Genomic DNA, 14,152 nt, shown 5'->3' with positions numbered 1-14,152 from the left:
CCTGAATGGTCTAGTGGTTTTCTCTACTTTCTTCAATTTAAGTCGAATTTGGCAATAAGGAGTCATGATCTGAGCCACAGTCAGCTCCTGGTCTTGTTTTTGCTTACTGTATAGAGCTTCTCTATCTTTGGCTACAAAGAATATAATCAGTCTGATTTTGATATTGACCATCTGGTGATGTCCATGTGTAGAGTCTTCTCTTGTGCTGTTGGAAGAGGGCGTTTGCTATGACCAGTGCATTCTCTTGGCAAAACTCTGTTGGCCTTTGCCCTGCTTCATTCTGTACCCCAAGGCCAAATTTGCCAGTTACTCTAGGTGTTTCTTGACTTCCTACTTTTGCATTCCACAGTTTAAAAAAAAAAAAGTAGAGCATATATTTAAAATGGATAACCAAAATAAATAAATAAAGTAGATAACCAACAAGGTCCTAGTGTACAGCACCAGGAACCCTACTCAGTGTTATGAGGCAGCCCGGATGGGAGGGGAGTTTCAGGGAGAATGGACACATGTACACGTGTGGCTGAGCTGCTCTGCTATGCACCTGAAACCACCACAATACTGTTAATCAGCTATACTCCCACAGAAAACAAAAAGTTAAAAAAAAGGCAGAACATAACTACCACAATTTAATCTCTCCCTTAGAGCCCTGGACGGTCTAGCAAGGCCATGTTTATAAGTGTGAAGGTCACTGTTCTGCACACACCTGTGGCCAGGTATGGACTTGAATAAGACTATGAAGGAAGCCAGGGTTTCCTCAGCACCTCACCCCTCTCACCTCTTCTATCTGGGCTCTCTGGCCCTCTTCAGATACCTCTCCTGCCTCGCAGCACTCCATCAAGACTATAAGCACCATGTAACTGAGACATTTTCTTCCCTTCCTCTGAATGCCATCCATCAAATGTTTGAGAGAGAAAGGATTGTGGAAACCAAATGTTCCAGATTTACAGCTAAGAAAACACATCCTCAGAGAAGATGTAAAGTGACCTGAAGGCCAGAGGCTAGGCCCCGGGGTCAGGACTCCCTCCACACCTCCGCAGCCCTCACGGGTGCACTGCCAGATGGCATGTCTGACAGATCTGGCTCCAGGGACAATGTTACTGTAATCAACCCGACAGGAAAGGGACGCAGGCAGCACAGCAGGCCTGAGACCAAGGCCGGGGGCAAGTCTGAACAGACGTGGATCACACCAAGGCAAAAGCTACCCTGTCTGACCACCTGACAGGTAAATTCTCAAGTACACAGGAAGTCACCATGTACCTGTAAACAGCCTTTTGACGGGATGTCAACTTCTTGTCAGCTCAGTTTTTAAATCGTTACATTAATATTTAGCTTTTAATCTTTTCTAGCTCTTAAAAGCCAAGATTTAAACATCCCTAAAATTAACTCTTAGCCCCATCACTTCATGGCAAATAGATGGGGAAACAGTGGCAGACGTTATTTTTTTGGGCTCCAAAATCACTGCAGATGGTGATTGCAGCCATGGAATTAAAAGACGCTTACTCCTTGGAAGGAAAGTTATGACCAACCTAGACAGCATATTAAAAAGCAGAGACATTACTTTGCCAACAAAGGTCTGTCTAGTCAAAGCTATGGTTTTTCCAGTAGTCATGTATGGATGTGAGATTTGGACTATAAAGAAAGCTGAACGCAGAAGAATTGATGCTTTTGAACCGTGGTGTTGGAGAAGACTCTTGAAAGTCCCTTGGACTGCAAGGAGATCCAACCAGTCCATTCTGAAGGAGATCAGCCCTGGGTGTTCCTTGGCAGCACTGATGCTGAAGCTGAAGCTCCAATACTTTGGGCACCTGATGGGAAGAGCTGACTCATTTGAAAAGACCTGATGCTGGGAAAGATTGAGGGCAGGAGGAGAAGGGGACGACAGAGGATGAGATGGTTGGATGGCATCACCGACTCAAGAGACATGAGTTTGAGTAAGCTCCGGGAGTTGGTGATGGGCAGGGAAGGCTGGCATGCTGCAGTCCGTGGGGTCGCAAAGAGCTGGACACGACTGAGTGACTGAACCGGAACTGGAAAATTAACACATTATAAAATTTTATATTCAAATTGTGATTTGTCTTCCCCCAAGTAAAGCCTCCTTTTAAATAAAACTGATATTTCACTTTTGCTTTGCTTCCATCAGCAACAAATGACTTTTCTTGAGAGAGTACCTTTCTTAGATTTATGTCTGCTACACAAATTCTCTCATGATATTGATTTTCTGCAAGTATTAAAAACAAGGCACATTTGCCTAAGACTGGAAGACAGTTTTCAAATGTGTCGTAACTTTTAAAACATCTAGAAAATGACAGTAACTGTTGCTGCAGTCCTATGCAGGTGACAGTTGTGGTTCATGACATATGGGATTTCATCTTAACCCTTAACAGTTTACATTCATATTTTCTTACTGCTTTAAGCAACGCGAAACGCAACAAAAGAGATAAAGACCACTCCTAGAAGTAATAAAATTCTAAAGTGAAAGTGTTAGTTGCTTAGTTGTGTCTGACTCTTTGTGATCCCATGGACTGCAGTCCACCAGGCTTCTCTGACCATGGGATTTCCCAGGCAAAAATATTGGAGTGAGTTGCCATTTCCTTCTCCAGGGGCTCTTCCCAACCCAGGAGTCAAACACAGGTCTCCCACATTGCAGATGAATTCTTTACCGTATCAGCCACCAGGGAAGCCCAATAATATAGTCTAACGTCTTGTTCACTTTACAAGCATGGAAGGCACCTTAAAAGACAGTAAATTCAACTGAATGTATTTCAGGACTGCATTTATTGTCACAAATGCCACAGGACTCTCGAGGCCCACTTCTCAGGCTCACCTGCACAGTGCCTCAGCATCCAGATGTCGGGAATTTCTGTGATCTATGATGATGATGTCATGGTGTTTGTCCAAGAAACAGGCGAGGGCAGTCTGAGCCTCCTTGGTAACTGTACACATAAACCCTGCTTTTTCACACGCCCTGCAGAATCCATTACACTGGTTATCTTCTTTGGTAAACACTAAAAGTACCTGAATCAAAAAAGCATGAACACTTCTTTAAAAAAAAAAAAAAAGATGCTGTTAGAACTGTGATGTCTTAGAAGCCCATAGAAAACTCCCAGGTGTTTTCAAGGCAAGTATACAGATGTAAGCATTACAATCTGTTGAGTAAATCCTTTTCCTCCATGTAACTCAGCAACGTTACTGCTCAGCTCCCTGAAACAAGTGCTATTCTAGCTGTTCTGAGTCTGGAAGTCAAAGCATGGGTCAAATGCTTATTTCTTTTGCTAATAAGCCCACTGGAAGAATCAACAAAGACAGTATTTCATCTTAAAACCAAATTGATCAAAACACAAATTTTAGTTAACAGGAAGTTAACTAGGTTAAGTCCTTAGATGGTAAACACCAATATTTCAGTCAAGCTCTTAAAATACTTAATACTTTAAATAATATTTAAAGTATTAAATAATCTGACTCAAGACTTCATAATTCCTCCAAGTTTAAAAAAAAATACTACTTTGTTTGTAAGAGAGGAGATTCAAAGCAGACCAAAACGTGACACTTTCAAACCTGCTCATTTAGTGACACGGGAACAGCTCCAGGTGCAAGAAGCAGCTGGCTGTCCCTGTGCCCTGCCTGGGCAGGTGAGGCCTGCGGCTGCCTCTGCCCTGTGCGGCCAGGTCCCTGTGCCAATCTGGTACAGGCGTGCCGCCCCATCCCCCTTCACACCCAGGCTGACCGGCCTCAGGAGAAGAGAATGCAAAGCCGACAGAAACCCTGTTCCCGAGGACTGGGTTCCTCTAAGCTTACTCGGGTGCACAAATACAACAAAAGCAAACAGCAAATTTCCACCAGTGTTTTTCACATATTAAAAAGTCTAACAGTTTGTGTACGTGAGGCATCAGGTCACTTTGGAGCTTAATTTCAGTTGGTTATTTTGTTTAAGATTTTGAACTAGAAAATTTGCAGATAGTTTCTCTCTGCTGGAGCTGATTCAGTACCCTTGCATAGACTACGCTTTTACTCTGTTTTAGAAAATTTCAAACCTACAGGAAGTTATGAATGACAATGAATGCTAGTGACCCCCTCTTCTAATTTCATGAACTGGTAACATTTTACACCTTTGCTCTCTCTTTCCACACACACACACACACAATTATTATTATTTTTTTGCTGAACCTTTTAACTTTTAAAGTAGGTTGCAGACATTTCTTCATCTGTAAATACAGATGATTCATACAGAATAAATACAGAATAAATTCATCTATATTTCTAAGAAAAAAATATTCCCTGATATAACTCTGGTACTGCTATCAAGTTCAGGGAATTTAACATGGATCCAACGTTTTATCTAAAAGAGAAGATTACTTTCAGTGTATACCTTTAGATCCTTTCCCTCCCCATCTTTAGAGACAATTAAGGTGAGGATTATAGCGCTGTGTATTATTACCTGGAGTTGATCTGGATGAAATCTCATGGGGCCAAATTGCACATCAGCTATTGCTACCTGAAAGAAAAAGATCTGCTTAAAATTAAAAAGAAAAAAAAAAAAAAAGATAAACTTGCTTAAATGTTGCTCTCTCTAATCAGTGCCACAGATGAAAGTGAAATTTCTACTCTAGAGAGAAATTACATAAATACTTATTAGATGGAGGGAGCCCAGATTTCTCCTTATAAACCCCAGGAAAGGTGGAGCGCAGAGAAGGACAAATAAAATGTGTCTGCTCTCGGCTTTTCTTTTTCTAGCTGTGTGTGACTCTAAGTGAACTGCCCACCTTCAGCCTCAATTCCTCACTTGTTACAGAGATCAAGAGGCATATAATTATAAAGAACCCCACAAATCAGACACTGAACGAACACCGGGTCCTTCCATGTCTATTCCATCTTTCCCCTGACGGACAATAAACCCTTACATCTAAAACGGCACAAAAATCATGAAATCCAGTGAGGAGAACCACAGGACATCAGAACCAAAGACACCTTCCTTATATGCGATGGTTATCAATAAATGCTTATTGGAAATTCCCCGGCAGTCCACTGGTTAGGATTCCGCACTCTCACTGCTGGAGTCCGGGTTCGATCTCTGGTAGGGAAACTGTGATCCCACAAGGCACACAGAGGAAAAAAAAAAAAAAGCTTATCTACTTGAGAACTTAAAACCAACACACAAAGATAAATACAGTATCATTGGGGACTTCTCCGGTGGTCTGGTGGCTAAGACTCCACGTGGCCAACGCAGGGGACCCAGGTTCGATCCCTGGTCAGAGAACCAGATTCCACATGCCTCAACTAAGAATTTGCATGCCGCAAACATAAAAAAGATCCCATGTGCTGCAACTTAGGCACAGCACAGCCAAATAAATAAGTAAATTAATAATTTTTTAAAGTACAATGTCATAACCCAACCCCAACAAGTAATAAGAATCACAGTGCCAATGGAGAGCTCAGCATACCTGGGTGCTGCACTAAGGGCTGAACATATGTTATATCTCACTGCATCTCTGCAACCTTATATCTCACTGCATCTCTGCAACATGCCGGGAGTTCACACTGGGAAACGGAGGTTCCAAGTACTTCGTTTAAGGCCACACAGTTCCTGGGACTGCGCCAACCAGTCTGTTTAGTTCTATAAACTGTGCTGCAAGCCCAGGGCCACTGGAAGGGCTGGGAAGTCTGTGCGCTACAAAAGGAGCACAAGGGAGGCGGAGTGGAGGCTGAAATCCAGCCCCAAGCCATGAGCCCCGGCCCTGGGCTGCTACCCTGAAGAACAGACACATTTTTGCAGTTCCTCCAGAAACACTGTGAGTGTTGGCAGGACTCCTACACTACTTGAGGCCTCTGGGTGATGGTACGATTTCAAACCAAAAGCACAGCAGCAGTAGAACTAGATCTGGAAACCTTCTCACAAGATAACTTCCTACCTGCCTGCCCAGGTCACAACTCTCCCCTCAAGAAGTGATCTGCTGCTGCTGCTAAGTCGCTTCAGTCGTGTCTGACTCTGTGTGACCCCATAGACGGCAGCCCACCAGGCTTCCCCGTCCCTGGGATTCTCCAGGCAAGAACACTGGAGTGGGTTGCCATTTCCTTCTCCAATGCATGAAAGTGAAAAGTGAAAGTGAAATCGCTCAGTCGTGTCCGACTCTATCGACCCCATGGACTGCAGCTTACCAGGCTCCTCCGTCCATGGGATTTTCCAGGCAAAAGTACTGGAGTGGGGTGCCACTGCCTTCTCCTATCCTACAGTAAATCCATGTAACAAAACCTGTGGAGTGATGGAGGACATCCGTGTCTATTTCTAACTGTGAGAAGCTGATATCTACTAATTACGGGACAAAGGCTCAGTCTCCTTGCTTTGTAGGGACCTCATCTCTCAGAAGGTGTAAGAATGAGGGTTGCTGCTCCTCTAGACCCAAGACTGAGGATGGACCTCTGCAGTGTGAAGGAAGGGTGAGCACATACATCCCATGGCACCGTCTCTCCTCCAGAGCTGGGCGGCCACAGGCCAACCTCATCAGGAGCCACAGATGGATGCTGCCAGAATTTCTGAGAGATGATGATCCAGGAGGCCCCAAGAGAGTCTCAAGAGAGAGAAAGGCACTCTGTACAGTCACTCTCACAAGGCATTCATTAGGAAGGAAGGCAAGAGGCACCAAGAGACACCAAAGAACAATGAGGTTTTTGTTGTTTTTTATTAAGAAATGAATGAAATCAAAGAACAAGAAATGATAGAAGCCTACTCCATGAAGAAGACAGTGAAGCCACTGAGGAAGAAGGAAGAAAATGACAGGAAAAAGAAGGAAAATTCATTTTGCTAATTTTCTACAGTGTTGAGAGGTGGAGTTTCATGAAAGAAAAGAGAAAACAGTCAACAAGAGGGCTGTGTCACCACCCAGGATAAAGCAGCTGCAACACTTGGGTCCTCCATGTGAACCACGGGCTGCAGCCTCTTACAAAGGATGCTCATGACATTTGCTGTGAAGGATCAAGGAGAAAAAAAAATGAAGTCTGAAAGGGGAAGAAAAAGTACTTATGAATAGCATAAAAATATGTACCAGGTCACAAAGAAAACCTTAAAACATATTCCTAAAAGCAAAACTTGTACAGTTTTTATTTCCAACCATAAAGCAATCAAACCAAAAATAAAAACATAAGAAATGGCCCCTCCCTGGAAATTTTAAAAGTATTAACTCATGTAATTGCTGGATCAGAGAGGGGAATACAAACTCTACCCATAGATTACTTGGAAAATAATAAAAACAAGATATAATGTAACGAGGCCTACAGGATACTAGGAAATTTTACTCAGAGGCAAAACTTAGTCTTAGATCTTTCTGTCACAAAAAAAGAATTAAGTAAATATACTAAGCTTCCAATTCACTAAATTTGAGAAAATCAACAGTTTAAACTTTAGAAGTAGGGGAGAGAACAATAAGTTAAAGGCAATAATTAGCAAAACTTTAAAATGCTAATGACTAGCTTGATTTTTAAAAATACATATGTATTTGTATATAGTGTTGGTCACAAGCTGAAGGACAAGATAAAAATATGGGCAGCTAAGGGCAAAAGTCCCACTCCTCCTGGGAAAACAATTCTGAGGATATGGTCTTCACCAAAAGTGGATGAAGCAACTTTTACGAAGGACAATGTAACTTTATGATCTCAACTTATAAAAGTAACTCACCATTGCATTAATTCTAAGAAGGAAAAGAAGCTCCAGATTGTCTTTAAAGATCTTAGATTCCACCTCAATATAATTTTAGCAGTGTCATTTCAAACATTAATGTCTCAGCAATTCTATTTTGTCATGAACACTGACTGTATTTACTTAACTTGACTGCATTCTAACCTTACATCCTGTCTATGGGGTATGTCCGGCTCTCAGGACCTCTGTTGAGCGGTGTACCGGCAGGGCCAGACAGCTACTTACCATTGCCCCCCCCAAAATAACCACCACCAGGAAATCTGATGACATTACTCAGCAAGCAGACGTCAGCAGCTGGTCCTCAGAGAGTAAACAACTTCCCAAGAGCTCTGGATTAGGGGATCGGAATGACTAGAATTGGTGGATCCATTCTTTCTTTGTGTATCAAAATCAGAATCAAACTGACCTAATACTTCAGACCACGGCCCTCTTAATTTTTTATTTTTCACATTAATTTTAGAAGGGAATAGTCATTTTCAATTTTAATAACACAGCTATCAGCTTCGAAAGCAATTGATACTTTTAGGTAATATAAAAACAACAGTATATTTGTGGGCTTATATTAGTAATTATACAAGGGGCTGAGTTAGTCTTTCGGGTTTTTTAATATTTATATGTTTGTTAAGATTTATTGTTAAATTGGGATATTAGATTAGGATGATGTTTGTACTTTAATAGTTCAAAGTAATTTTTTGTTAATATGGCTCATGGAAGTCTAAAATAAATTATTATTAGACGCCTTGATGAACCACCTTTCAGTGGTTCTTTTGTTTGCCTAACTGACCTAACATCATGACACTGCAGGGCAAAGTTACCGTGTTATGAATCTTGATCACAGTGGGAGAGGACAGGAAAGAGATATATAATTCCATCCTGTCTACATATTCTACTCCCCTGACCCTCCCTGTCCTGTCCCTTGCCTGCTTTTTTTTTTCCCCTGTAGCTTTAGTTCCCATTTCCCACACTACATATTTTGTTATCTTCTTATTAAAAGAGTGTCTCAAGATTTATCTGCCTTATTCATTGCTAAATTTCCAATACCCAAAACAGTCCTTGGCACATGGTAGGCAGTCAAAAAGTATTTCTGAATCAATGTTTACTCAACAGCTAATCTTTTTTAACCAATCATTTATCTAAAAATCATACTCATACAAGCTTATACATAACACGGGTACATAACACAGGACTTCCAGGTTTCAGAGTATTTTCACTTATTAAAGGAACACAAAGAAAGGGAGGAATCTTCGGAAAAGCCTGAACACCAGGAACCACAAAAGAATCATGTGATCTATCTTTGTCCTACATCCCCTTATTAGAAACAGAAAGTTATGCTGGGATCAATTTATATTAATTGTTTACAAACCCAGGAACTACAGTGAAGATGTAAATCAGATTTTGTCTTCAGCCTAACTGTCCGTGCCCTCCAGGCTTGCGGGTGCAGCCAGTGGCTGGCTGTCTGCCTCTGCCTCTCCCAGCAGAGTGGCAACTTCATCAAAGGGGCCCAGCCTGGGAAAGAGTCAGGTGTGTTCTTAGGTGGGAAGAGTCAAAATTAGTTCAGACATTTGTGGACCACAAGGCATGCACAGAGCCAGGTACTAGGAGTGCAAAGACCAAATGCCCACCCTGTCCTTGAGTGGTAGCAGGGGAATACGTAAATGATGACAATGTGGTGCAGGTTTAAAAGAGAAAGAAGGTGTCTGAAAGTGAAACTGAAGTCACTCAGTCGTGCCCGACTCTTTGCGACCCCATGGACTGTAGCCCACCAGGCTTCTCTGTCCATGGGATTCTCCAGGAAAGAATACTGGAGTGGGTTACCATTTCCTCCTCCAGGGGGGTCTTGCCGACCCAGGGATCAAACCCGGGTCTCCTGCATTGGAGGCAGACACTTTAATCTCAGCCACCAGGGAATGTCCCTACCCTATGAGTAAGATAAGCTCATCAACTCCATTTTATTGATGACCAAACTACAGCATCCCTGGAGGAGGAAATGGCAACCCACTCCAGTATTCTTGCCTGGAAAATCCCATGGACAGAGAAGCCTGGCGGGCTACAGTCCATGGGGTAGCAAAGAGTCAGACATGACTGAACTACCACCACCACCACCAAACTGAAGCTTAGAGCAGTATGGTTAAAGCGCTGGTAACAGGCAATGGTGGCAACTGGGTCCAATTCTTGGGAGCTTAATTCTCGTGGTCTTTTCATGATCTACTGGGAAAGACACCTGACTGTCATCTGTATCTAACTGTATCTAACAAGACAGGAACCTGGAAAGCAGCATCTGTCCACTCCACAAACCTTTGTCAGGCACCCACAAGGTATCAAATGGTTTCCCAAGCACTGGGCATTCAACAGAGACCAAATAACATCTCTACACAGCAGGGAGGGATCTGATGGAGAGTAAGTGGGCTGCTGTTTGGAATCAGAGTCAAGGAAGTCTCTCTGAGGTGGCACAGGGTGGCACTGTGGAAGGTGAGATTTGGACGAGGAGTCAGCCATGCCGGGAATGGACGGGGGGCACCAGGCAGAGCATAGGACTGGGGGTGGGACCAGGGAAGACATCTGAGGAAAGGAGGGGGAGAGAGGGAGATGAGCTTAAGGCCAGGCAGGAGCTGTAAGATGCAGAGCTTTCTAAGCCGGGACAAGAAACCAGGGTTTTATTCTAAATTTCATGAAAAGCCACCAGGGAGTTTTACACAAGGGAATGATATGATCCGATTTTTGTTTTCTAAAAAGATCCCTTCAGCTACCTGTGGAGAAGAGTCAGTGAGAGGGTGAGAGGGGAGGCAGAGAAACAGGAATAAAGCTCTTGGAGTAGTAGTCCAGGTAGGTAAGAGAAGATGCTTGCTTGGCCTGATAGTTGCCATGGAGATGGGTAGATGAATCTGCAATGTTTTGGAGATGGACTGATCAGGACTTGTTGATGAACAGAATACAACCAAATCCACTGATTCCCAGATCACAGCTGTCATATCTGACTAGAAGTTTTGTATCTGCGTTGTATAGAAATCTGGGGTTCTGAAGCAGGGCATCCTGGTAGAAGCGGTGTGGATCTGCTTGGTCTTTTCCAGATCCACCCACAAGATGGCACCAAGAGCTACCCTGAGGCAAAGCTCCCTCCTAGCTTCTTCCCCTGGTCCTTGTCTCGGGGCAATCTAAGCACTCCATGTGTACGTACTAAGTTGCTTCAGTCGTGTCCGACTTTTTGCGACCCCCTGGACTGTAGCCCACCAGGCTCCTCTGTCCATGGGATTCTCCAGGCAAGAACACCAGAGTGGGTTGCCACTTCCTCCCCCAGGGGATCTTTTCTACCCAGGGATCAAACTCGAATCTCTTCTGTCTCCTTCACTGGCAGGTGGGATGTTTACCGCCACCTGGGAAACCCAATATCTACTTCCAATGTCCTAGTCTCTTCTCTCCGCTTACCTACTCTTAATTTGCCCTCCAGTCAATTTACACAGCACATATTTACAAGAAGCCTTTTATGTGTTACCTCAATTGGATTCCAACATCAAGTCACAGGCTACAGTGAAACTGTTCAGGCTCTTTTTTCCCCAAACCCCATAGTGTTGGGCAAAAAATGGTGTCTGGATTAAATGAGCTATTTAAAGAGCTTAACACAATTCCTGATAGTGAGTAATGTGCAGTAAACTCTAAATATCTACAGAAAAGGTTTTCCAAGAAGTTTTTGCTATGAAAGTATACTTTTACTAACACACACACACAGAGGCATTTTTAAAACTATATTTTTCCAAACAGCTATTTCTTGCAGAGCACTCAAGTAATCGCTAGTAAGAACCATGAACATCATAATACCTTGAAATACTGTACAAAATAGGACCCACTTCTTAAATATTAATGTAGTTGGTACAGGGGACAAATCAAGGTTTTCTTGAAACCCTTGAAGAGGACTGACTGCCTCTGAAGGTGAAAACAGAAAGAACCAACCCAGAAAAAAATGAGGCTAGCCAACTGAAGGATAACCCAACCCATGTGCCTCTCTTTAACTGTGTCACTGAAATTTAAGAATCCCTCAAATCCAACAGCAGAAATCTGAGATGTAACATCACGGAGGCCAGACGAGAGTCTACTTCTCACCCACGCATACCTGCTTAGTCGCTCAATTGTGTCCGACTCTTTGCAACCCTCTAGACTGTAGCTTGTCAGGCTCCTCTGTCCATGGGATTTTTCAGGCAAGAATACAGGAGTGGGTTGCCATTTCCTTCTCCAGGGAATCTTCCTGACTCTCCCGTGTCTCCTTCACTGCAGGCAGATTCTTTACCTGCTGAGTCATGGGGGAAGCCCACTTCTCCCCCAGATCCTCCTAAAAGAGGAGAATGACCACTTGTATGAACTGGTCAGAACGAGAAGAAGGTTATACAGGCTGCCAGGGAGCGCAAAGAGAGACGCTGAGAACTCAGTGTTATTGACTCAGCTCCCTCCCAGAGAAAACCTGAATCCAGAAGGCATGGATGACGTGCATTAAAGAGGATATTCCTGACCAAAGAAGTAAGTTAGCACCTTGCCTCTGTCTGGGACAAGTCTATTTCCGGCATATTTTCATGAACAGGTCATGTTTATTGCGCACCCGGCACACTCAGACAGCAGCCCACCTTGTTCAGAAAGCCCCAGCTGCCTGCCTGCTAGCTGACCACACCAGCCATCCCTAAGCAAACACCAGCCCAGGTTTTACCAGGTTAGCTTCATAAACCTCAATGCTCTCTGAAGTGGGTTACACTGAGAATGGCAACCCACACAACAAAATGAATTCTCCACTATCACCCAAGCTTCCCTTCACCAGGGAAGGGAGGTGGGAGAGAGAGGGGTTTGAACTCTGACCTCTCTTCCCTCAAAAAACGGTAACTTTAGGCAAGTTTCTTCGTTTTGCTAAGTCTCGCCTGGGAAATGCAGTGGCTGTGAAGCAGAAATGAGTAGCAGATTCGCAGCTCTCTGCATGGTGCCGGCATAGAGCCATTATCACTAGTGAAAGGGGCTGCATACACATTCGCAGTGCCCCTCACCAGCTTCCAGAGCAAGGACGAAATCCTTGCTAGGTGTGGAAGCTAAACACGTAGGTGTTGGCAGAAAAGTGGGCTTCCAAACTGAAAGCTATTTGAAAAAGACACAGAGTTAACACTGCTCATCCTCACCTCCTTCCTGTGTTAAATCATCAGACGCCCTGAACACAGCAGTTCTCAACCCGAGGGTCTACTGTTGAAACCATCTCCCAGTCCTCTTTCACGAGGGCTATCCAGAGAGTCTCAGTAATGGGCCTACATGGTTTTGTTTAACAAATAATACTAGTTTCTTTAAAACTTTCTTTTGGAACATTTTTCACTACTAATTATGTCTAATTCCAAATTTCAAATAACCAGCTCAGAAAAATCCAGGAAGAAGTCATTTTCGGTTTAGAAAACTGAACTCTACTCTGAGTTTCAGAAGAGAAACCACTAGGAAAAGAGGGAGGTATATATTAAATAGTGAAGACAGTAACACTATCAACAGAGATGAGGAACCCGTGGGGCAGATGAAAGCCTTGGATCCAGGATGGGGGTTCAGCATTGGGGTTGAGGGGAGAATGGCTAGAGCCTTGGCCCTAAGTCATGGAAAATCCCTGCAGTGCTCACAGCAGCAAACAGCCCAGGCGAGAGGCTCCCTGGGGAGGCTGTCTTCTCCCAGGGCTGCTTCTTCCTAATGGTTTTAAGCTAAAATCTTGACCAGAAGTTGTCTTATTTGTATTTTTAAAATGCATATTTATAGCCTCCAAACTACATATATATATATATTTAATAATTTTATTTTTGGCTGTGTGGGTCTTCATTGCTGCACGGGCTTTTCTCTAGTTGAGTGGGGCTACTCTCTAGTTGTGGTCCGCAGGCTTCGCATTGCTGTGGTTTCTCTTGCAGAGCACAGTCTCTAGGCACGCGGGCTCAGTAGCTGCAGCTCCTGGGCTCTAGAGCACAGGCTCAACGGTTCTTTGCCTCTTCTAGACTACCAAGCAGTTGGAATCACACAAGTATGTACCTTTTCCAGATCGGCTTCTTTGACTTAGTAATATGTATTTAAGGTTCTTCCGTAACTTTTTTGTGGCTTGATAACTCATTTCTTTTCAGTACTAACTAATATTCCACTGTCTGGATGTACCACAATTTACCCTTTCACCTACTGAAGGACACCTCAGTTGTTTCTAAGTTTTGACAATTATGAATAAACCTGCTTAAAAACATCCTTGTGCAGGTGTCTGCGTAGTGTACGTTTTCAACTCCTTTGGGTAAATACAAGGAGAGCAAATGCTAGATCTATGACAGGAGTCTGTTTAGTTTTGTAAGAGGCTGCCAATCTGTCTTCCAAAGTGGCTGCCATTCTACATTCCCTCCAGCACTGTTTACATTTCCCACCCCACCCCGGCCCGTTGCACCACATCCTTGTCAGCATTTGGTGTTGTCAGTGTTCCAGATTTTGGCCATT

At 43.5% G+C, this 14,152-nt stretch overlaps 1 protein-coding gene across 6 annotated transcripts in view; it reads right to left on the bottom strand.

Moving 5' to 3' along the window:
- The window catches only part of PDE8A (phosphodiesterase 8A), a 144,496-nt gene that overhangs the window by 63,863 nt on the left and 66,481 nt on the right, over positions 1 to 14,152 (bottom strand). For 4 of the 6 annotated variants that reach the window (XM_010841092.1, XM_010841093.1, XM_010841091.1 and 1 more), the window contains 2 exons: positions 4,436 to 4,492; positions 2,825 to 3,015 (listed from right to left, as the gene is read on the bottom strand). In XM_010841092.1, the coding sequence (XP_010839394.1) occupies positions 2,825 to 3,015; positions 4,436 to 4,462 (218 nt within the window). In that variant the 5' untranslated portion in view covers positions 4,463 to 4,492. Of the gene's footprint in view, positions 1 to 2,824; positions 3,016 to 4,435; positions 4,493 to 4,898; positions 4,918 to 4,965; positions 5,205 to 14,152 lie in introns of those variants that run through there. The other 2 variants (XM_010841094.1, XM_010841095.1) reach the window with 2 other exon arrangements.

Source organism: Bison bison, unplaced genomic scaffold (assembly GCF_000754665.1).
Source record: "Bison bison bison isolate TAMUID 2011002044 unplaced genomic scaffold, Bison_UMD1.0 scf7180017864155, whole genome shotgun sequence".
NCBI lineage: Eukaryota > Metazoa > Chordata > Mammalia > Artiodactyla > Bovidae > Bison > Bison bison.
The sequence above is the reverse complement of the archived record's forward strand: the minus strand, read 5'-3'. Positions and strand labels throughout refer to the sequence as shown.